Raw genomic sequence first — 25,125 nt, forward strand, 5'->3', positions numbered from 1 at the left:
ATTTTGTAATATCCTTCAAATTCAAGTAAGTTTATTTCAGCAATTCTTGTTCTTGAAAGCCAAAAAAAAAAGAAGAAAATCCCAAGCTAAATAAATGAAATAAGCTTACCTGAATTTTTAAAATCAAACTCGCACACATGCCAAATAATTTGATCTGAGATCTAATAGCAGAAACATCCATATACGCAAATTGTCCGACGATTTTAATAAATTGAATACAGAAATGCAGTCTCATAAAATCCGTCATTTTGAATTTTCAAGAGTGTTTCATCTGTAGAGTTAAAACAAGACCTTTTCAACTTTTGATTCGTGCTTATGTTGCTTGATGTTTTATTTCAATAAATTTGAAACAAATCAAGTATTGACTCAAAAATGTTTACAAATTCAAGGTCAAATATTGACCCTACAATGACAGTCTTACGTGCTGTTTTTCATTGATGACTAAATTTATGTTTAATTAATTTATAAAGTTTACAGTAGTTAAGTTTAGATCAATTTGTAGTAGCTAATTTCGTTCTTTAACAGAAAATAGTTCATTTACCTTTTTGCAAACCAAACATTTAAGGTTTGAATATAATTAGGTTAATACAGATATATTTGAAACAAAACAAATTAAACCAAGCCATCGTGAATTTTTGTGGAGTAAAAATGTATATATTTTTCGGTCGCAGTCTCAGTGACGTATATTCCACATCTCTTTTTTTTATTCATACATCTATACTACTAAAATATTGAGGTCCAATTTGTTAGCCGGCATGACATGAAAACCACGAATCAAAGAATTCAACTCTATATTTAACTAATATAGGACAAAAGTGTTGATTAAAAATTATACCATTCCAGGCCCTTTTGTTTCCCACATAATTAATATAACCAAAAATTTACAAGTTCCTGGTCGAATCCGATACAGATAGTATATGTCACATATAGCAGGAAAACATGGACGGGTTCAAATAGAAAGATTTTGAAAGATTTTGAAAGCATAGAAAACTGTGCACCTAATCAACGTTACTTTATAAGATAATACTGAAGATCCAGGCTAAAAATAAGGCGTAGGTACTTTAGTTCAGTCACGGAACCGCGATGTCACAGAACCGCGGTTGTGTTCTAGTTAGTATCTTTTCAACTGCAATGAATGAACTGGACAACATTTCTTTGTTATGAATCAACAACATAACAGAAGTGTTTTTTTTTTAATTTATTTCCAATCATCCAAACAAATAATTATACATGATATAAAAAATGTCAGGAAATTAGATAAGGATAAAATTGCTAACAGGTTCAGAAACGATGGACACCTATATTTACAAAGAGTTAATTCGGTGTTTGTTTTGTATTGCCAACGATAGATAAGATATGTTAGCTTTACTAAAAATAGTAGACAAAACGGTTGCTGAAAAGACTAATTAATGTCAGATCTGCAATTAGTGTCTTTTTTGTTGTGAGGATGTATAAATACACTGCCACGTCCGGTCAGTGTTTTTGTTATATGTCTTTCTGCTTTGTATCGATCTAATGAGTTAAGCCCTTTGCAACTGATTTTTATAGCTTGTTCTTATGTAGTGCTGTTACAGAACAGTCCCGGGTTAGGAAAAGGGTTTGGGCCTTCAAATTAGTTTAACCCCGCCACATTCTGTATGTGCCTGTCCCAAGTCAGGGGCCTGTAAATCAGTGGTTGTTATTTGTTACTGTATATCATACTTGTTTTTCGTTCACTATTCTGTACAGGCCGTTAGTTTTCTCGTTTGAATTGTTTTACATTTGTCATTTTGGGGCCATTTAAAGCTGACTATGCGGTATGGGTTTTACTGATTGTTAATGGCCGTACGGTGACCTATACCTTTTAACTTCTATGTCATTTGGTCTCTTGTGGAGAGTTTTCACATTGGCAACAATACCACATCAGCTTATTTTCATATTAACATTAAAGGAAGATATATCAGTTGAAGAATACACTAAGGGGCAATCAAAATCATAACTCAAGTGTATGTATGAGTAAGCAATTTCCGCTCCACAAATAGTTATCGCCGTGTTTCTAATGGCGTAAAACTCAGATTATATTGATTTAATGTTTTTGTCATGAATGCAGGAAACAGGACTGGGCAATATCTGTACTCATGTAAACACCTATAATGTTTTGGCAGTAAGTACGCAATAATACATGATGGTCTTGAAGAATAGATTTTAGGTACTGACGTTGTTTATCATCTTAATTACGTGTTATATTGTTCTTTTTATTTGTCTTTGTATATTTGCAATTTTACTGTTTATTCCATTTTCAATTGGTAATATACTTTTGGTGTGGCTCGGTATTTATACATCCGATCATTGTAGTATTGTGTTATTGTGCTATTGTTTTTTTTATCTTTCATTTTTGTTGATGTACTTTGTCAATGGAGTGTCTATATGCAATTTTGGTTTTCTTTGTTGAAATAGTTATTTGTTTTTATAGTGATTTAGATTATTACACAATGTTGACTCCTGTACCCAAATTTTTGACAATTTCATTTATTATGTCTGTTTGTTTTGCTCCCACATTGTTGTCAATATAATTGAATATCATGCGACCGTCATACAAGTGTGAGGTTTAGCTAGCTATACAACCAGGTTTAATCCATCCATTACATAAGGAAAGTTTTTGATTTTGCCTTTTGATAAAGGACGTTCCGTTATTTTTTTCTATTTTACTTTTTTTTCATACATCTAAAATGCAAATTAGTTTGATAATATCATATCAATTAGACATAAAAAAAAAATAACAATATTTTGATTAAAAAAAGCATTAGCTGTTTCTAGCCGTTCTCTTATTTAGTTCTCAGTTCTGGATTGGTCTATATTGGAATACAGTCAATCAGCAATTCTATTGGAGGGATAATACCGTTTTGAATTGGAACCATTGGTGTTATGCCGGTTCAGGCAATTCCAATGAACCAAACTGTATGACATCTTTCTCTGGATATTGCGAATCACAACAAGACTGTGTCCGAATTATGTATTACCCACAATCTACCTGGTGTTTTGCCACATATGATTGCAATTCTGACTTTAAAACAATGTGTGGTGGATGTAAGTAAAAATTAAATATAACTTCGTTTTATAAATTATACAAGTATGGACACAGATCAGTGTGGATAGTCATTGTTTTATTATTGTTACTTAGTAGTATGTTTGACAGTATTTCCTCTATTGAGCTTATGCATTGGTTGTGCCCCACAAGATGTATTCTACACTATTATTATGTCATTCAAATATGGTTCTATGTTAAACTGTTTTCCACGGTGTTCAGATACGAAGCAAAAGCTCAATATTCTCATAGTGTCATTTATTCAGTATTTGGTTATGATGTTCAAGATTTGGAGAGGTTGCTATTTGTATAGATTTCCTGAATGGTTGTATGTTAAACTTTTATTTAAGAGTAGTGACAGTGTTTTTCAACAGTAGTGACAGTGTTTGTATTCGGATAAGCACCAACACTCAAATATTAGAAGAGGATCACCATAGATGCATACTAAGATTTTTCAAATGTTTGTTATGGGTTCTGTTTTGTTTGTGAATATTTTTTGTATGGTTTTATCATGCTCCACCGTGTTGATCTAGTCTTTTATCAGATTGGCACTAAACATCGCAAATCAGTAAAGGATGCCCCAGTAACATAAGTTGAACATTGTGTTTAAATATGTGAGACAGTTTTTGAGAAGACTCTATATGTATGTATTTCTCATAGTATTTTGTTAAACTGTGTTCAATTGCGATGGCCATCTTAAATTTTGATTGGCAACAAAAATTGTAAATTGGTATTAGTCTATCTACGGATCATTCCTTCACCAATTAAAATAAATATGCAAAGATCTTCCAAAGAAGATGGATAGTTGGATCTAACGTCCCATTGGGACTGGAGGTGGCTACGAATTTTCACATTCAGTTAAGCCAAACAAATAATCATTCGGTTGTGCCAGATGTATAAATACGCAGCAACTTCCGAGGCGAATATAATGTTAATTCCGATGCCTTTTGTTGGGTTAGGGGCACGCTCTCTGAATGCGTTATATACACCTTACAACAACTCTTGTGGGTTCATAAATTGCCTGTTGCAAGGTAAAATTACGTCTTTCATCAAACATACCCTAATACATAATGCACGTGGCTGTTCTCATTTTTCGCCTTTTATTTTTTTTGTCTTTTAGCATGTATTTATATCTATAGTACAGATAGTAGTAACTGATCTTCAAATCTTTTTTTGTCTTTTAGCATGTATTTATATCTATAGTACAGATAGTAGTAACTGATCTTCAAATCATGAACTCGTCACATTAACCGTGTATGTCTGTTTTGGGTTCCTCGTCCAATTATGTAAATATAACGGAACTAATAACAACTGTCATACCGGTTCAAGGTTTAACTAGCTATAAAACCAGTTAAACCCACCATTTTGCTCGGAAAATTTCTGTACATGGTAAAGAATTTGACTGTTGTTTTTCACTCGTTTAGTTGGTTGAAAATGTTTGATTTTTTCAGTTTTTGTGGACTTTCTCTTTTTGAATAATTTTGAAGTTCGGTATTTTTGCTATACTTTTTTGAATGTTGTAGCTCTACACTAACTTTCGAAACAGTCTTATTAAAACTATAGTCAAGACATTATTGGCACAATTATATCGTTGGCATGTGCCATGATGTATCAAGTTCGTACTTCAACATTTCCAATTGTCTTAACCACAATTCTGTCCTCTATTACTCGAATGTGACCAACCGAATTAGACTTACTACGGGGTTTGTACTAACATAATCTATACCACGAGTGTCGCATCTGTAGCAGAATTTGCTTACTATTTTGCAGCTTTTGAGATCACCCCTAGTTTTTGGTGAGGTTTGTTTTGTCAGTCTTTAGTCTTCTATGTTATGTTTTGTATACTGTTGTTTGTCTTCTTAGTATTTTTCGATTTGCCAAAGGGTGTTGTCAGTTTATTGACGTCTAATGAGATTGATTGTTCTTTTGATATCTCTCGAGACGTTTGCCTCTCGATTACAAGTGTACTATAATCCTGGTATTTTTTTATAGATACTTGGGTTTTCTCCATTGGAAAATTAAAACGTATCTCGATGATAAAGGCGATGTTCCTTCAATGTTCCGTGTTTTTAACAAAACCAACATCACTGACGAGACACCAATTTGTCGATAAGTGCATATGGTATAAATAAAGTATTACTGTTTGATATTAAAACTGTAAACAAGTAACAATTTGACAAGGTTAACATTTTAGCATAACGATGAATTCTTTTACAGTAAGATTACATGATGTTTATATGTACAACAACTTTTTTAAACTTAGTTTAACACGTCTTTTTCTGCATACATGTATTTATTTGGTATAAGCTATTAGAATTTATCACTAAAAGCTTGTTAAGGGACATCACATGGCATTCAGATATCACAAATTCAATTATTTCAACATATACACGTAAATGATTAGTTTCGGATTAAATTATTGATAGCCTTTTAATTATCATATAAATCATGTACTCTTAGTATTGAGGGCTGTGATCAAATAATATCTTTATATATCATTTTTATAGTCAAATCAAAGCCAAGGAATTTACTATTGATGTATTGACTTGAAATTTCATATCCAATCAAACGGTATATACATTATAATTCGGGTGCTACGAAAAAATAGCTGTCATTAACATTTATCATAAGCAGTTTTTCTTCAGCCATTTTCATCTCATGGAACTGCGAATAGAAATTCAACCAATGAAAAGTTTAAAAGAACGGGAAAATCAGTTTTAGGTTACAGATTTACAAAAAATTATAAACAAAAAAAATATCAATTTTTTGGAATATAATTATATCTTCAACAGAAATTCTTTAAAAAAAAAGGTTAGCGCTGAAATATCAATTTTGATAGAAATACCTTGTATCAGGTTTATTGAATAGCAAGAGTGGTTGCCAAAAGATAAAGAAAAATACAAAATGAAATATTCAAATGGTTTAATTTTGACATTTTTTAATGAAAATCCGGCAAATCAGAGTCTGATGCTAATATGCTAGAAATTTTCAGCCGACAAAAACTATAGAAGGATGAGGTTTGATTACTATTTCTAAACATTCCAACGTTAACATATTGCTGCATAAACAACTGCAGAAATTTCAAAAATAGCTTTACTCCTTATGAGCTTTATGAACATAAACCACGTGATAGATGCTTAATTTAGTTTATAGACTACTTTGACCAGTTTATGGGGATACTATAAGCGTCACAAGTGACCTTTCTGCATTAAAATTTCCAAATTATATTATCTGATACATTTATCCATAAAATGAGATATTTAAAGGATTTAAAAATCTATTTTTTTTTTTTAAATTGAATTGAATGACAAGTTATCATGGTTCTTATTAAACCCCCTCTATGAACAGCTATTCTCCCAAAAAATGCAGGGTCTTTTTAATTATTTTATTATTATTCTGTTTTTATTGTTCTGCTCTTTTATCGGATTTCCACTTGGTTTCCAATACCATGGGGAGAAACTATATTTCAAATGTATCTTGTATATAATACTTCAGTATTGCTAAATTTGTTATCAGAAAGTAAGTCAAATGAAAAATAGACATGTGTTTTTTATGACTTCGTCACAGCATTTATTTAATATAGCCTTTCAATACCGTAATTATCATGATAATTGTTTGGACTAGTATTGCGAAAATGTATGAATTTCAAGATTTTGTGCTGTCTGTCGTCATTGGAAGATGTTCGTTGTAATTCTGCGGTTTACATGTTTTAACGACTATTATATTATTTATTTATGCGTTTCTCTGTGATGAGTATTCTTGCATTTGTTTGTGCTGTATTTCTGTCATGTAGTGTTGTCATTTTAGCAATTTTTTAGCATTGCCATATAAGCGGGTGGTTTGGCTAGCCATAAAACCGGGTTCAACTCACCATTTTTGTCTTAAAATGTCATGTACCAAGTCAGGAATATGGCAGTTGTTATCAAATAGTTCGTTTCGATGTATGTTGGGGTTTGTTTTTTGTTGCATTTAGTATTTCTGTTGTTCCTTTGTTTTCCTCTTATAGTTGATGTGATTCCATCGGTTTTAGTTCGTAACCCGGATTTGTTTTCTCTAAATCGATTAATGACTTTTGAACAGCGGTATGCTACTGTTGCCTTTATTTATCATATAATAACTCATGTTCTAATTCGCCCAGGGTATATAAAAGGTATGAATAAATTGAACAAAGATTTCCAAATATCTACAATTTATCATTGGACAAAACAACTAAAATACGACTGGATTCAAACATTGACGAAATTAATGATTTGGTTCTGACTCGCATCAGGAATTGGTCACAATAATAGTCATACATCTTTTCCCGCATAACTCGTCTTAAAAACAGTCTGATAATAACAGAGAAATTATCTAAATACCTGTAAAGAACAATATATCAACTGAAAACGACAATACTATCTATAATGACTTAACGTTAGCATAAGTATTAGTATTCAAAACATCATTAGACAATCCCTCTGGGTACAATTCCATTTTCTAACGTGGTCGATTGCAATATTTTATAAAAGTATGCATTTCTTAATGATCAGAAAACATGAATATTAGTTTGGATATAACGAGTTTTAAAAGTGAATGAAGATGAGCTTGTTATCATTTTTTCTAGTGGTACAATATTTTTGTACTGTTATTGGTAAGATTGTTTTATAATTTTGTATCACAAATGATAATAAAATCGTGCAATGTTGCGAAGTATTTAAGTATTTATTTATTCGAAAAGCTTTTATATGAGTAAGTTCTTCAACTTCGAATAATGAATACGATATTTTTTTCAACGGTTTACATAAATTTTTCAAAAAAAAAAACGTAAATGTGATGGTGAGGATAAAATTACTGTAAACTAAAAATAAGTTGCGACGTTTTTAGATTGCAAAAATTGCGACGAGATAGGTTTCGAAAATAAAAAAAAAAATACGCATATTAAATTTTAGAAAGCATTGTATTCTGCATACGCAGTGTTTCCTAAAGGCGTAATAATTTGTCTGGATCTTTTTTTTTTTTCACATTGATGCACAATTACAATAATAAATATACGCAAACATTTCTGAATCTCCATGAGAATTTTTTTGGAATATACTTCTATTTCATTTATCTGAAAATAAATGGCCAATAATGAACAATTGTAATATGTTAACATTAACCGAAGAGGGTATGTTATATGATGACTTGATTATTAAGATGTAATGTATGTTAATTGTCCTTTATTAAATTAAGTTCGTACAAAGAAAATGGTACACGATTTTTTTGGGGAATGTTGAGATTTGAAGTTTGATGCATTCTAGCATGAAAAGTTTTGGTGCAATGATATAGTCCGTAAGACCCGAGTTTATTGTCAGATTTTAATTGGTTCGTCTTGCTAGAGCCTTTATGGACTATTCCTGTTTTGTTTTTCCTTTAGAATGTACACCTTAAAATGATTAGGTATACCAAATATTGACAACGCGAGAAACTGATCTAAAAATGAAATTATCTTTAACAAATCATTGAACCAAGAGGTCGAAGCGATTGAAAATTGATATATGAGACGTGCTTTTAGACATTGGAAATTGACATACCAAGTCAAACTCTCTTTTATACCTGCATCAAACAAGTAGTTGACACAACCATTGACGCCGCCACTTTTTGATTATCACGCAGTGACACAGATGAATAGTTTTTTTTTCTACAGCTTTGTTTTTTTTTTCCACCTCTTCGTGTTTGATTTTGATGTAGACAAACCGTGTATCTGGCGTAAACAATCATAAGCCTTGTATCTTTGATGGGTGTTTTAAAAGTTGTTTAACTATTAATTGATATCATAAGTACCAAATCATAATAAACATATGCAAGAAAGACAATTGTTCAGATTTTATTCAAAAAGGATTTTGGTGAAAACAAAACCAGTTCCATGTAAACAATTGTTTGAATGTTTGAAATCACTATCAGCAAACAGTAGTTTTGAACCTTATATAACTAAATTTAAAAAGAAAAATATAGATAATTTGGTTCACTGCATGAATGATTGAACAAGACCACTTACATATTAATAATAAAAAAAAAAATCTTCTAAAACAGAGTTATTGAGAAGAACGACGGTTAGCAACACTACATACGTTTTACAGTCGACATCACGAATTGTTGACCGATACAATATGTCTGTGTCTCAACTCACTAAGGGCATATCAACGAAGTCGTAGAGATTTTACTTGCTAGGATAGTCGTCGAATCTGTAAATTTACCGATTGTGTACTATCTACGAATGTGACATCTGACTAAATGTTGTTTTGCATGCCGCGGTATATGCATGAATAGTAGGACACCCGGTATCGCTCCTTTTGGGGTTCATGTGATTTCCTCAGGGTTATTTTTACATTGATTTGAACATCGATAAACTTGCGTACTATGTTAATTCAACTGTACTCCTATATCAATGCATTTATTTTCAACAATTCGGTAGCTGACCATTGTCTATTTTCTCTATATTAGAAATTGATAATACTTACAGTAATAGACACTGTTCGCGTCAAAGCCATTTGGCAGTACTAATAACAATAATACGAATCGAAAAAACATTTAAAGCCTTGAATGATTGGATTTGATGTTATGAAGTATGAGCATACTTCATTATGAAAGCAAAAAAGTTCCCTCTGTATTTGATAATAGTCAAGCACAACCAGTCTCTAAATGTCTTTTTTTATTTTAAAACGTACATAACCATTTGGAATATCCTTCTCTAACAATCAAAATATAATAAAATTGAAACTTGTAATTAAAATCTGTGATGCACAATAAATGTGTCCATTATTTATAAATTGTAACCGGATTTGATAAAATCAATTTGACAATTAAGATGTGTAGGACATATAACACATATCTAGATAAAAAGACAAGAAGTATGTTTTCAATATTCAATTTCATAATTTGCACATTTAGTTCATTCTTTTAAAATGCCGCTATTTGTTTCAATACACAAATGAGAGAATAGAATCATTTCAGCGGGATAAAAATATTAGTGGTGACCTGAAAGGACAAACTACAAAATGTTGCTGTGACATTGCACTATATTTGATTAATTACATAAAAGATAGAACTCTTTAAATTTTGTTACTGTTTTGCATACACATAGGTACTATGTGACATAGTATATGCACTATCCTTTTTAGTAATTATTACATTCGTTCATAGCATAATTTCGTTTTGTTCCGTCCACTCCCGCTTGAAATATTCATTTCATCAAATAATGTATATATTGATGACCGCGGCACTTTTCTGGATTAACCAACATCAGAAACGTTCCATGCAAACTTCACATTTAAAATCCAGGTATGTTTTCACTTGATAATGAATTCTTTTGAAATCCAGAATCGTTAATAAACAACATACAACAGAACAGAAAGTCTTGATCTGTGCATTTTAATCTACAATTTTCTAGACCAGTTTCTGTAGTCTTAATTTATTTTCTATTACTTATGTTTAGCACTTCATTATTATCTTATCTTTTTTTCCCCATTTTCTCTATTTTTTTATTTTGTTTGCCCTTTACCTTGCACTTTTTGCCCATTATTTGCTATTATGTAAACCCCATCCAGACCCTCATAACGGAATTATTTAATTTTGTGATATTGATTTTATAATTATACAAAATTCTTTTGAAGTGCGATGTTCAGATATAGAATATCATATTATACAACTACACCAGAAACAAACCTTTACTTAATAATTATTCTTTTAATTATTTATTAACGAAGTGGTAAATAGCTAATGTATAAACAGGACGAGAACAAAAAAATAGCTAATGCATAAACAGGACGAGAAAAAAAAGCTAATGTATAAACAGAAGAGAACAAAAAAATAGCTTATGTATAAACAGACGAGTACATAAAAATAGCTAATGGATAAACAGGACGAGAACAAAAAAAAGCTAATGTATAAACAGGACCAGAAAAAAAAAGCAAATGTATAAACTGGACGAGAACAAAAAAAAAAGCTTATGTATAAACAGGCCGAGAACAAAAAAATAGCTAATGTATAAACAGGACAAGAACAAAAAAATGGCTAATGTATAAACAGGACGAGAACAAAAAAATAGATAATGTATAAACAGGACGAGAACAAAAAAATAGCTAATGTATAAACAGAGGAGAACATAAAAATAGCTAATGTATAAACAGGACGAGAACAAAAAAATAGCTAATGTATAAACAGGACGAGAAAAAAAAGCTAATGTATAAACTGGACGAAAACAAAAAAAAAAGCTTATGTATAAACAGGCCGAGAACAAAAAAATAGCTAATGTATAAACAGGACAAGAACAAAAAAATAGCTAATGTATAAACAGGACGAGAACAAACAAAAAAAATAGCTTATGTATAAACAGGACAAGAACAAAAAAAAGCTAATGTAAAAACAGGACGAGAACAAACAAAGAAATAGCTAATGTATAGACAGGACGAGAACAAAAAAATAGCTAGTGTATAAACAGGACAAGAACAAAAAAATAGCTGATGTATAAACAGGACGAGAACAAACAAAAAAATAGCTAATGTATAAACAGGACGAGAACAAAAAAATAGCTAATGTATAAACAGGACAAGAACAAAAAAATAGCTAATGTATAAACAGGACGAGAACAAACAAAAAAAATAGCTTATGTATAAACAGGACAAGAACAAAGAAAAGCTAATGTATAAACAGGACGAGAACAAACAAAAAAATAGCTAATGTATAAACAGGACGAGAACAAAAAAATAGCTAGTGTATAAACAGGACAAGAACAAAAAAATAGCTGATGTAAAAACAGGACGAGAACAAACAAAAAAATAGCTAATGTATAAACAAGACGAAAAAAAAAAATAGATAATGTATAAACTGGACGAGAACAAAAATATAGCTAATGTATAAACAAGACGAGAACAAAAAAATACCTAATGTATAAACAGGACAAGAACAAAAAAATAGCTAATGTATAAACAGGACGAGAACAAACAAAAAAATAGCTAATGTATAAAAAGGACGAGAACAAAAATATAGATAATGTATAAACAGGACGAGAACCAAAAAATAGCTTATGTATAAACAGGACGAGAACAATGAATAGCTAATGTATAAACAGACGAGAACATAAAAATAGCTAATGTATAAACAGGACGAGAACAAAATAATAGCTAATGTATAAACAGGACAAGAACAAAAAATTAACTACTGTATAAACAGGACAAAAAAAATAGATAATGTATAAACAGGACGAGAACAAAAAAATAGCCAATGTATAAACAGGCCGAGAACAAAAAAATAGCTAATGTATAAACAGGACAAGAACAAAAAAATAACTAATGTATAAACAGGACAAGAACAAAAAAAATAGATAATGTATAAACAGGACGAGAACAAACAAAAAAAATAGCTAATGTATAAACAGGACGAGAACAAAAAAATAGCTCATGTATAAACAGGACAAGAACAAAAAAATAGCTAATGTATAAACAGGACGAGAACAGACAAAAAAATAGCTAATGTATAAACAGGACGAAAACAAAAAAATAGCTAATGTATTAACAGGACAAGAACAAAAAAATAGCTAATGTATAAACAGGACGAGAACAAAAAAATAGCTAATGTATAAAAGGACGAGAAAAAAAAGCTAATGTATAAACTAAACGAGAACAAAAAACACGCTTATGTATAAACAGGCCGAGAAAAAAAAAATAGCTAACGTATAAACAGGACAAGAACAAAAAAATAGCTAATGTATAAACAGGACGAGAACAAAAAAAAATAGCTAATGTATAAACAGGACGAGAACAAAAAAATAGCTCATGTACAAACAGGACAAGAACAAAAAAATAGCTAATGTATAAACAGGACGAGAACAAACAAAAAAATAGCTTATGTATAAACAGGACGAGAACAAAAAAATAGCTAATGTATAAACAGGACGAGAACAAAAAAAAAAATAGCTTTTCTATAAACAGGACGAGAACAAAAAAATAGCTAATGTATAAACAGGACAAGAACAAAAAAATAGCTAATGTATAAACAGGACGAGAACAAACAAAAAAATAGCTAATTTATAAACAGGACAAGAACAAAAAAATAGCTAATGTATAAAAGGACGAGAACAAACAAAACAATAGCTAATGTATAAACAGGACAAGAATAAAAAAAAATAGCTAATGTATAAACAGGACGAAAACAAACAAAAAAATAGCTAATGTATAAACAAGACGAGAACAAAAAAATAGCTAATGTATAAACAGGACAAGAACAAACAAAAAATTGCTAATGTATAAACAGGACGAGAACAAAAAAATAGCTAATGTATAAACAGGACGAGAACAAACAAAAAAATAGCTAATGTATATACAGGACGAGAACAAACAAAAAAATAGCTAATGTATAAACAGGACAAGAACAAAAATATAGATAATGTATAAACAGGACGAGAACAAAAAAAATAGCTAATGTATAAACAGGACGAGAACAAACAAAAAATAGCTAATGTATAAACAGGACGAGAACAAAAAAATAGCTAAGGTATAAACAGGAAAAGAACAAAAAAAATAGCTAATGTATAAACAGGACAAGAACAAAAATATAGATAATGTATAAACAGGACAAGAACAAAAAAATAGCTAATGTATAAACAGGACGAAAACAAACAAAAAAATAGCTAATGTATAAACAAGACGAGAACAAAAAAATAGCTAATGTATAAACAGGACAAGAACAAAAAAAAAATAGCTAATGTATAAACAGGACGAGAACAAACAAAAAAATAGCTAATGTATAAACAGGACAAGAACAAAAATATAGATAATGTATAAACAGGACGAGAACAAAAAAATAGCTAATGTATAAACAGGACGAGAACAAAAAAATAGATATTGTATAAACAGGACGAGAACAAACAAAAAACAGCTAATGTATAAACAGGACGAGAACAAAAAAGTAGCTAATGTATAAACAAGACAAGAACAAACAAAAAAATAGCTAATGTATAAACAGGACGAGAACAAAAAAATAGCAAATGTATAAACAGGAAAAGAACAAAAAAAATAGCTAATGTATAAACAGGACGAGACCAAAAAAATAGCTAATGTATAAACAGGAAAAGAACAAAAAAAATACCTAATGTATAAACAGGACAAGAACAAAAATATAGATAATGTATAAACAGGACAAGAACAAAAAAATAGCTAATGTATAAACAGGACGAGAACAAACAAAAAAAAATAGCTAATGTATAAACAGGACGAGAACATAAAAATAGCTAATGTATAAACAGGACAAGAACAAAAAAATAGCTAATGTATAAACAGGACAAGAACAAACAAATAGCTAATGTATAAACAGGACAAGAACAAAAAAATAGCAAATGTATAAACAGGACGAGAAACAACAAAAATAGCTAATGTATAAACAGGACGAGAACAAAACAAAATAAAACTGGATAATTTTGCAAACTGAATAGATTTAAGGGAAGAGTGGAAATTGAGGTTGGCAGTATGAAAAAGGGGGCAACTTGAATAAAAACAGACATTCTCCATTAAAAAACATAGTTGCAGATACCTGAAATATTTGTTTTGAAGTGTTGTTAAACTGTAGTAAACGTATCATATCGCAACTGTTTACTTCAGAATAAATAATGTTCCCAACGTAACAAAATGATAATTATAGTTGGACTTATTCGTTCATTAGCCATGCGGTTTTGTTAGTTTGTTAAGGTTGAATTGTGTGTATCAGTATGAGATTTCTTAACCAATATCCATCAAACAACCATGTAATACATAAAAAGAATAATTTAAATTACCAAAAATATCTGACAACAAATCACATCAACCAACAGCATCCCATTACTCAAAACAAAGTCAAAGAGACGGCATACAAAGACAAACACCACTGAGCAGCACAAAACCTAGTCCAAATAATTCCGACGTCTTGAAAGGCTATTATATTTTTTTCTTTGACGCCTTACATCGACGTCATAACGCCGAACTCATATTTTCAGTTGGACTTTGAGAGGGAATTTACTGCTTTATTAAAACGTTTAGCTGATTTCTCCTTAGATGCTTCATTTTAGGAGTATAAAATATATTTTTGAACCAAACTCGGTAAAATTTGACGGACCTGAATTTCCGGATAATATAAAGCAAAGCTTCCGGAAATTCGGGTCTGTCAAATTTTACCGAGTTTGGTGCAAAAATTTATTTTATACTCTCCTAAAATGAAATCAGATAAACGTTTTAAAAAAAGCAGTAGATAATCGTCCGCCTCGGATGGAATTGTAACTTATTTTATTATTACTGTAGGGATTTATTGGAAATATTTTACACAAACAAACACATAAAAGGTAAGAAATTTTATATATGCAAAAATTTTTAGCCTTCAATGAAAATTTTATGGCTAAATTGGGTCTCAAAGTTGAGAGCAAAATATGCTCTCAAAGTCCAACCGAAAATGGTGGCGTCAGCATTATGACGTCGCAGGAAGGCGTCAAAGCAAAAAATTAAAGAAGCCTTCCAAGACGTCATAATTATTTGGACTACACAAAACCAAGATACTAGTAATCTGACATGATACAGTCACAACATGAACGGGGTTAAAAGTAGCTTTTGACCTATATAAAGTATATGTCTTTGAAAGTAAATTACACACAAACACAAACCAGCAAAGTCCGGCTACCAACAGGATGATCACTAACTTGAATAAGGAAATAAAAGACAGCACATACAATGACAGTCTGTTCAGTCTTATTTTATTTTTTCGAAATCACTAGTGGATGTTTTTATAATGTTACTCTGCCTTCATGATGTTTCTAAATTAACATTTAATTTCTAAATGTTTGCTCATTTATAATTAAAAAAAAATTGTTAACAACATGTTTAAGGAGCGAATGGATTGACCGAGGTTGAAATGGTCCAGTGCTCGTTCAAAATGCTATAAAGTATAATTTGATCATTTCAATGAAAACTTAAGGAGATGTGGTATGATTGCCAATGAGATATCCATCCACAAGATACCAAAGGAAGAGTATGTAAACAACTAGAGGTCAGAGTACGGCGGTCAAAGACGAGCTAACCCATACCTGTATTATATTTAAAAGAGGGACGAAAGATACTAGAGGGACAGTCAAACTCATAGATCGAAAACAAACTGACAACGCCATGGCCAAAAATAAAAAGACAAACAGACAAATAATAGTACAGATGACACAACATAGACTAAGCAACACGAACCCCACCAAAAACTGGGGGTAATCTCAGGTGCTCCGGAAGGGTAAGCAGATCCTGCTCCACATGTGGCACCCGTCGTGTTACTTATGTTATTACAAATCCGGTAAATAGTCTAATTAAAGTATGTGATATATCAAACATATGCCAGTACAACATTATTAAAGGTTGTGTCATATTCCTAAATTTGACGCTTACTTGTACTTCTTAAATGTAACTATGGAACAGTACGATTGTTAAATCAATGAGAAATAGATTATGCTTAATATGTCGACGATCTGGTATCTCTCTTTGTTCATTAATTTCCGATTTTTTCACTGACATTGTTGTCTGATTTGACGGAGTGTGGTTTTGTGTGTCGTGTGATGCATGCATTACATGAGATGCTAAATAGCTATTCCAATGTTTTAAATAAACGCAATCAAGGTCACTTTATTCCAGTGTTTTTGTCGTGTTTAGGGGTAAATCTCTGAGTATGACGTCATCAGTGGTCGACTCAAAAAGTGGTTAATTGATTACACCTAACATGTACGCTGATTGGTGAGCTTAAACGCGTTTCTTTGAAACAGTGTTATTCATCTTGATTTGTATATTCTTAATCATTTTACGAAATAACAAAATCGGTAGTATACGTTTGTTTCAAATTAATAATTGGACTTATTAGACATTAGAACATCGGTCATTTACGTTAATTAATTGAGTAAAACTAGAATGTTTTCAAGATTGATAATAATAATCAATATACTGAACAGTTGATATGTCAAATTAATTAACACGACTATCATTTTAAACATATATTAGTGATTTCAATATACATTTATGTCAAATCTATTAGAATTGAAAAAAGATCCGGTTAACCGGTTAGCGTTTTTGGTATTCAATATTTGGTCCTTCCGACGGTTAATAGGACAACACTAATTTATATTAGAATCGCCTAATACAGAATAACTGTTCAAGAAAGAAGTAGACAGAAAAGGGAGCAATAAAAAGACATTAATTGTATAATAGACAACGGAATGGCAAACAAAGGAAAGGACAAAAACAAACGGTTGGTTAAACTAAAATAGAGCATCTCAAACCTCACGAAAATCGGGGGTGAACTCGGAATTCTCAAAATGAAGAAGCGGTTTATTTCTTATCATTATACGTCGATAAGGATACATTGTAGATACAAACAATCAGTATTTACATTCGACATTTAGAAAAGAGCTTTAACAAAAGGAAATTAAGAGACTCCAGCTTACATTGTCATGTGTCATTCAATAGAGGAAATTGACAAAAACATCTTTATTGTTCTCAAAATTATACAATTTGTATCCATCCATGTTAGTAATCTCATATACAAATAAGAAGATGAGGTAGGATTGCCTATGAATAAATAAAGGCAACAGTAGTATACCGGTGTTCTAAATCATAAATCGATTGAGCGAAAACAAATCCGGGTTACAAACTAAAACCGAGGGAAACACATCAACTATAAGAGGAAAACAAAGGAACAGCAGGAGCACTGAAGTGCTACAAAAACAAACGCCAACATACATAGAAACAAACAATTTGAGACAACTCTCCACCAGAGACTAAATGACGTAGAAGTTAACAACTATATGTCACCGTACTGCCTTTATCAACGAGCAAAACCCAAACCGCATAGTAAGCTTCAAAACAGTTCAAACGAGAAAACTAACGGCCTGATTTATGTACAAAACAAAAAACGAAAAACAAATATGATATACAGCAACAAAGGACAACCACTGAATTACAGAATTCTGACATGGAACATACACATATAGATTGTGGCGGGGTTAAACATGTTTGCTGGCGCCAATCCCTTCACCCTAACATGGGACAACGGTGTAACATTACAAAATAAGAACAGTTGAAAACGGCTTAACTCATCAGATCGATACAAAGCACTTACAAAATAACAAAAAACACAAAAGACACAAAGTACAGATCTGAGAGTACTCGTAGTTACTGAAAGCTAGTAAAAACAACTAAAAAAACATCATGTATCTAATACTAAAATGATTTATTATTTACTCATACATTTGTTGTAGTTAATTTAACTCGCAAAAAGATACCATTTGGTCATTGCTTCAATAAATTTTTTCTTGTCATTTACAGTTTTCTTTGGCACTAGTTCAGACAAAAAAAAGTCATTTTTTTGTTAGTGTTCTGATAATCGATAAACATTTGTTTAAAAAAACTTTGAAGGTGTGTTTGCTATGCTCAAAGGAAGCTCCGTTTCATCGTGTTCGCGGTAGCAAAGTGAAAGATATATATCAATATATATATATATATATATTTCTTTTTAAGATATCTTATAAACTATATTAGATATCTTATTAAGTATATAAGATATCTTATAAACGTTAGATGATATCTTATAAACTTTAGATGATATCTTATAAAGTATATTAGATATCATATAAAGTGTATGAGATGTCTTATATAAGATATCTTATAAAGTTTATAAGATATCTTATAAAAACTAGATTAAAAGATATATTATCTATTATATGAGTTATCTTGAAGTTCGAATAAATTGTAAAACGGCTTGCTATATATGTAAGTCATAGAATTAAATATTAGATATGTATGTTACAGATGTTACACAATATAAAGTATAATTATATTATAAAATTTCAACCTATGTTGACTCTCTCGGTTTAATTGTTTAATAATTTTAATGAAAATATTCTTTTTAAAGTTAGTTCTTTTTTTTTTCTCACATTCATAAAACTATGAGTAAAAGGAGACGTGGAATATACATTAATGAAACAGCAATCTAACAACCCAAATAAGCGAAATACATGATAAAGAAGTCAACATAAACAGTATATAGTTGTCTATAAATTTTTTATGGAGCTTTAAATTCTCCAAACAAACAAAAAATATTATAATTCGTTGCGGATTAATAGTAGGTTTTTCACATCGCACCCAATTTTTAAAAAAATCCATAGTATATTCTTTTATTTAGTCAGTCCACCGATTGAATTGAACAAAAGGTATGAAATAAATGAAGATACGATAAAAATCAGAACCAGAAAAATCACTTATTCTTATAGGTAAAAAAATATAAACAAATTAATAGAAAACACTTATACCGTATCGCTCTATATAAGATTTCATTCGACCATTTTATATTTTTTTGTTATAAATTTGAATTTGGATTTTGCCTATTCCAGATGTCAAAAGAAAATATTTAAACAAAACTCATCAAAGATACCAGTTTTTAACTTTATACGCCAAACTCGCTTTTCGTCTACAGAAGACTCATCAGTTACGCTCGAATTTAAAAAGTTTAAAATCCAAATAAAATACGAGGTTAAAGAGCATTGCGGGCATTAATTCCAAAAGGTTTTTACCAAATACAGACTCCAGGGGTGTGATCAATTTCTTTAAAATGTAATCGATTAAATTATAACTAATTTGCTTATTTAATGTAATCGATTACATTACAATTACACCTAAATTCAGATTTAATCGATTACATTAGATTACCTTATTTTTTTAAATAATCATGATTACTTTGGATTACGTATGATTACAAAGTTTATTGTGATATTAAAGAATCTATAAGTCTTATTGACTTTTTATCTTTACGAAAAAGGTATTTTTTTTGAAAATTTGTTCTTTTTATTTCCTTAATATATATATCAACCAGGTACAACCCACCATTTTTTCGTAAAATGTCCTGTACCAAGTCAAGGATGTGGCAGTTGTTATCAAATAGTCCGTTTCTATGTATGTTGGCGTTTGTTTTTTTTTTTTTTTGTAGCAGTTCAGTGTTTCTATTGTTCTGTTGTTTTCCTCTTATACTTGATTGATATCGGTTTTGGTTTGTGACCCGGATTTATTAATTGATTTATGAGTATTGAACAGCGATATAATACTGTTGCCTATATTTATGCATCTTATTCAGAATGTAGACGACTAGAAGCAGCGTAACACGCATACAGTTTGATAGCATAGACAAGTGTTACCTCCGGTGTCAAAGATGTTCGCATTGTTTTATAGACATTTGAGTCAGGAATATGACAATTGTTATCCATTCGTTTGATGTGTTTGAGTTTTTAAATTTGTCATTTAATTAGGGACGTTCCGTTTTTAATTTTCCTGGGAGTTCAGCATTTTTTGTTATTCTACTTTTTATGCACAATTAACTAAAAACCTGAACCAATTATGAAAAATCAATTAAGTAGTTTCATTGTGTGTGGGGATATAATTGACGCATCCATGTTTTTACAGGAGTTTATCACTACTTCATTTTTTTTTACAAACAATAGTCGAGCTTGAGAGTTTTTTTTTAATAATTTGAATTATTTGGACATTTTTCATTCATAAATAGTTTAAAGGTAATCTATTTTAATATTTACGTCATCAACTGGCATTAAGTGGTATAGTGATGGCCGCCTGCCGCCAGACACAGCAATTATCGCACCCTAATTTATTAGCCACTAGATGGGCAGGAACTTGTTTGTTTTTTCAAATATATATTTCTCGATCTAGGACATTCAAACTCATAAGTTGAAAACAAACTGACAACGCCATGGTTTAAAAAGAAACAGACAAACAGACAAACAATAATACAAAAACACAACATAGAAAACAAAAGACTGAGCAACACAAACCCCACCAAAAACTGGGGGTCATCTCAGGTGCATAGGAAGGGTAAGCAGATTCTGCTCCACATGTTGCACCCGTCGTGTAGCTCATGTTTGTACAAGACCTGTAATAAGTCTAATTCAGTAGGTCACATTCTGGAAAAGGGGACGGGATTGTAGTTACTTCATCAGAAACATGTCCGCTATCATCTGTGAAACGGAAATTCTATAACGGTCAACCAACTCGTGATGGTGTCCGGTATACTTACGAAGAGATGATTTCAACTTCACCACTTGGAACTCTTGGTTTAATAGCTTCCTTGTGAGCAGCAACCTTCTATCAAGGAAATCATGATTGGAATTACTGGCATTGGAATATGGATGATATATATTTGGTATGCAGGCGCTGTTAGATTGTTGTTACATAGAAGTGGGAAGTTTACAATTGAGAAGTTGAAATCATCTCTTTCGTCGTAACGTTTTTTTTTCAACTAACCCTTATTGTCAATTTCGAGATGTAAGTCAAGATATGAGGCAGACTTATTTGTATCTGTTGTATCCTTTATTTCAAGTTCGGAGGGATAGATGGGCCAATATGCGCAATTAAATTGCTCCGTAGGCGGTAATGGTAACGTTTTATTCTTTAGCCCAGTCCATATCGTAAACTTGGATATGTATGATGGCTCGTTTCGAAGTTGAGACATTGTCACATATGCGGTTAAATTTTCGGGATACGTAGTGATATTCTTTTTTCCGTAAATTAGCATACCCCGAAAATCATTTCGTGATGCGGCTCCTCGTGGTAAGAAATCCCTTTTTTCACACATTAGGTTCTTTGAAAATTTAATACTTTCAATAAATTTAATAACTCCGTTGTTTTCACACATTTATTCTATGGTCTACTACTTTCCAAATCAACACAAATTAATTGTTAAGCTCAGTCACTTGTTAAAAATAGAAACATGTCCAATATCACTACACAGAAATTTTTTGTTAACGCACAACTTTTGAGTTCCTCAATTTGAGGTGAATTAAGGATATTGACCGACATGCAATAATAGAATATATAATATGGAATGTGGAATGTCGTTTTTCTTTTATTTTATTTTCACTCTTATGTTGTCTTTCTTTTATAATCGTATGGTCTCGATTCTCACTTCTGTCATATTTAACTATTGAAAAATATTAATTTTTATTCTATTTTATTTCCTCTAACCACAGATTCAACTACACCTCAAAATAATGAAACTACATCTCCTTCAACGAGGTCCACTAAAACTCAAAATTCTGGAACTACATCTCCTTCAACGATGTCCATTACAACTCAAAATCCTGGAACTACATCTCCTTCAACGACATCCACTACAACCCAAAATCCTGGAACTACATCTCCTTCAACGACGTTCCCTACAACTCAAAATCCTGGAACTACGTCTCCTTCAACGACGTCCACTACAACTCAAAATCATGGAACAACATCTCCTTCAACGAGGTCCACCACAACTCAAAATTCTGAAACTACATCTCCTTCAACGACGTCCACTACAACTCAAAATCCAGGAACAACATCTCCTTCAACGACGTCCATTACAACTCAAAATCCTGTAACTACATCTCCTTCAACGAGGTCCACTACAACTCAAAATCCTGGAAGTACATCTCCTTCAACAACGTCCATTACAACTCAAAATCCTGAAACTACATCTCCTTGAACGAGGTCCACTACAACTCAAAATCCTGGAATTACATCTCCTTCAACGACGTCCATTACAACTCAAAATCCTGAAACTACATCTCCTTCAACGACGTTCACTACAACTCAAAATTCTGAAACTACATCTCCTTCAACGACATCCACTACAACTCAAAATCCTGGAACTACATCTCCTTCAACGACGTCCCCTACAACTCAAAATCATGGAACTACATCTCCTCCAACGACGTCCACTACAACTCAAAATCCTGGAACTACATCTCCTTCAACGACGTCCATTACAACTCAAAATCCTGAAACTACATCTCCTTCAACGAGGTCCACAACAACTCAAAATCCTGGAACTACATCTCCTTCAACGACGTCCATTACAACTCAAAATCCTGGAACTACATCTCTTTCAACGACGTCCACTACAACTCAAAATTCTGAAACTACATCTCCTTCAACGACATCCACTACAACTCAAAATCCTGGAACTACATCTCCTTCAACGACGTCCCCTACAACTCAAAATCCTGGAACTACATCTCCTTCAACGACGTCCACTACAACTCAAAATCATGGTACTTCATCTCCTTCAACGACGTCCACTACAACTCAAAATCCTGGAACTACATCTCCTTCAACGACGTCCACTACAACTCAAAATTATGGAACTTCATCTCCTTCAACGACATCCACTATAACTCAAAATCCTGGAACTACATCTCCTTCAACGACGTCCACTACAACTCAAAATCCCGTAACATCTCCTTCAACGACGTCCACTACAACTCAAAATCCTGTAACTACATCTCCTTCAACGACGTTCACTACAACTCAAAAGCCTGGAACTACATCTCCTTCAACGACATCCACTACAACCCAAAATCCTGGAACTACATCTCCTGCAACGACGTCCACTACAACCCAAAATCATGGAACTACATCTCCTTCAACGACGTCAACTACCGCTCAAAATCATGGAACTATATCTCCTTCAACGACGTCCGCTTCAACTCAAAATCCTGGAACTACATTTCCTTCAACGACGTCCACTACAACTCAAAATCCTGGAACTACACCAACAACGACTACAAAACCTGGTAAATTATTATTGTATTCTTTGTTTTTCTTTTTAGTACGTTTATCAATACATTAAATTAAGTGAATGCTTTATTTTTTTAACGATAAAAATAAAAGGGGAATGTACATATAAGGGTGTGGTTGGGGGTTTCCAGAATATAGAATAATAAGCAAATAATAAAAAGAATAGAGAAAAATGGATGAGAAAAAAAAGAATAGAGAATAATGAGTTGCTAACATATAAGATTGGAGAAAAATGGGCAAAAAGTATAAAGAACAGAGAAAAGTGGCCTAAAGAATACAGAAATGAAGAACCCCTCCCCCACATCCAGACTCTCACATATTAATGTTTAAAATATAGGAAAGGAAGTGTAGTAATATATTTCTCATCTACAGGCGGTCATGCTTCGTCCAAATTTTCAACAGCACTTGCATTGGTATCGCTTTAAACTTATAAAATTGGCGTACACAATTTTACACCTGGTTTCTATGATGAGCTTATTTACAATCAATTATTTAAGAGAAATTAAAGTTTTAATATTGAATTGCACGATAAAATCAGTAGGCCAAAAAGTATTTAGAATTTCCAACAATGGACTTATTTGCAGAATTGTTTTATTATTATCATTGATATGGGTTTTAGACGTCTTTGGGATGTATAAATTTAGCATGTGACATGTTCCAATACATTTATTTGCTGTTAAACATAATAGAAATGCGACCGAAACATCGTATTTAGCGGGGTTTTATGGAAATATTATATTTAAATCTAACTATTGAAAGGCAATTCATACAACACCTATAAATGTAACTAGAACACAAGTTTTGAGTAGCCTAAAGGAACAATATAAAAATACTTATTCATTTATTCGTTTTATTTATTAATGGACTATTTATTCCTCAGAGAAACATATTTTACCTCTTTTACCTCGTTTTTCAAAATGTGAAGTTTGTCAGAACTGAATATGAACAACATGCGCCGTTATAATGGAGAGGTTCACGTTCTTTTCAACTTACGGGTAACTCTGTTATCCACTTCGACAAAAGTGAAACATAACGTAGACAATATAACCAGTCTAGTTTGCCTTTTTATAACGTTTTAAATTATATTTTGCAGAGGCGATGTCATGCCAATGTCCATGCAGCTCTCTTGGATTTTGGGCAAGGAAAGACTTATCCAACTATTCAATAGACGAACTTCTCGAAATGTTGGCTCCTGAACTGGCAAAAATCGAGAAAGAATTATCCGTTGACGAATCCAACTTGTCGGCGACGATTAATAAAAGGATAAGTGCAAAAGATGAGAGAAAGTCTTCTCAGTCCATCGGCATTCTTGGAATAGTCTTCATTGTTTCCGTCTTATTGGGCGTCGTTATCATAGATATGATGTCACTTATGAAATTCATGAAGCCTAAATTGAAGAGAGGAAAAACTGATACTTCAAAACCAGAAGAACGGCCAGAATAG

General features: G+C 31.7%; 1 protein-coding gene across 1 annotated transcript; it reads left to right on the forward strand.

Annotated features, from left to right (window-relative positions):
• Positions 1-3,053: 3,053 nt before the first annotated feature.
• LOC127724907 (mucin-5AC-like) lies at positions 3,054-25,125 on the forward strand. Its single transcript, XM_052231909.1, has 4 exons — positions 3,054-3,066; positions 22,098-22,548; positions 22,594-23,678; positions 24,776-25,125. The coding sequence occupies exons 1-4, from the start codon at positions 3,054-3,056 to the stop codon at positions 25,123-25,125; spliced, it is 1,899 nt and encodes a 632-aa protein (XP_052087869.1).

The sequence above is a fragment of the Mytilus californianus genome, unplaced genomic scaffold (assembly GCF_021869535.1).
Source record: "Mytilus californianus isolate M0D057914Y unplaced genomic scaffold, xbMytCali1.0.p SCAF_14, whole genome shotgun sequence".
Lineage (NCBI taxonomy): Eukaryota > Metazoa > Mollusca > Bivalvia > Mytilida > Mytilidae > Mytilus > Mytilus californianus.

Coding starts and splice junctions, on each gene's coding strand:
- LOC127724907 (XM_052231909.1), top strand. Junction 22,549..22,593: donor AGTACATCTCCTTCAACAAC/GTCCATTACAAC, acceptor TCCTTGAACGAG/GTCCACTACAACTCAAAATC. Junction 23,679..24,775: donor AACAACGACTACAAAACCTG/GTAAATTATTAT, acceptor TATATTTTGCAG/AGGCGATGTCATGCCAATGT.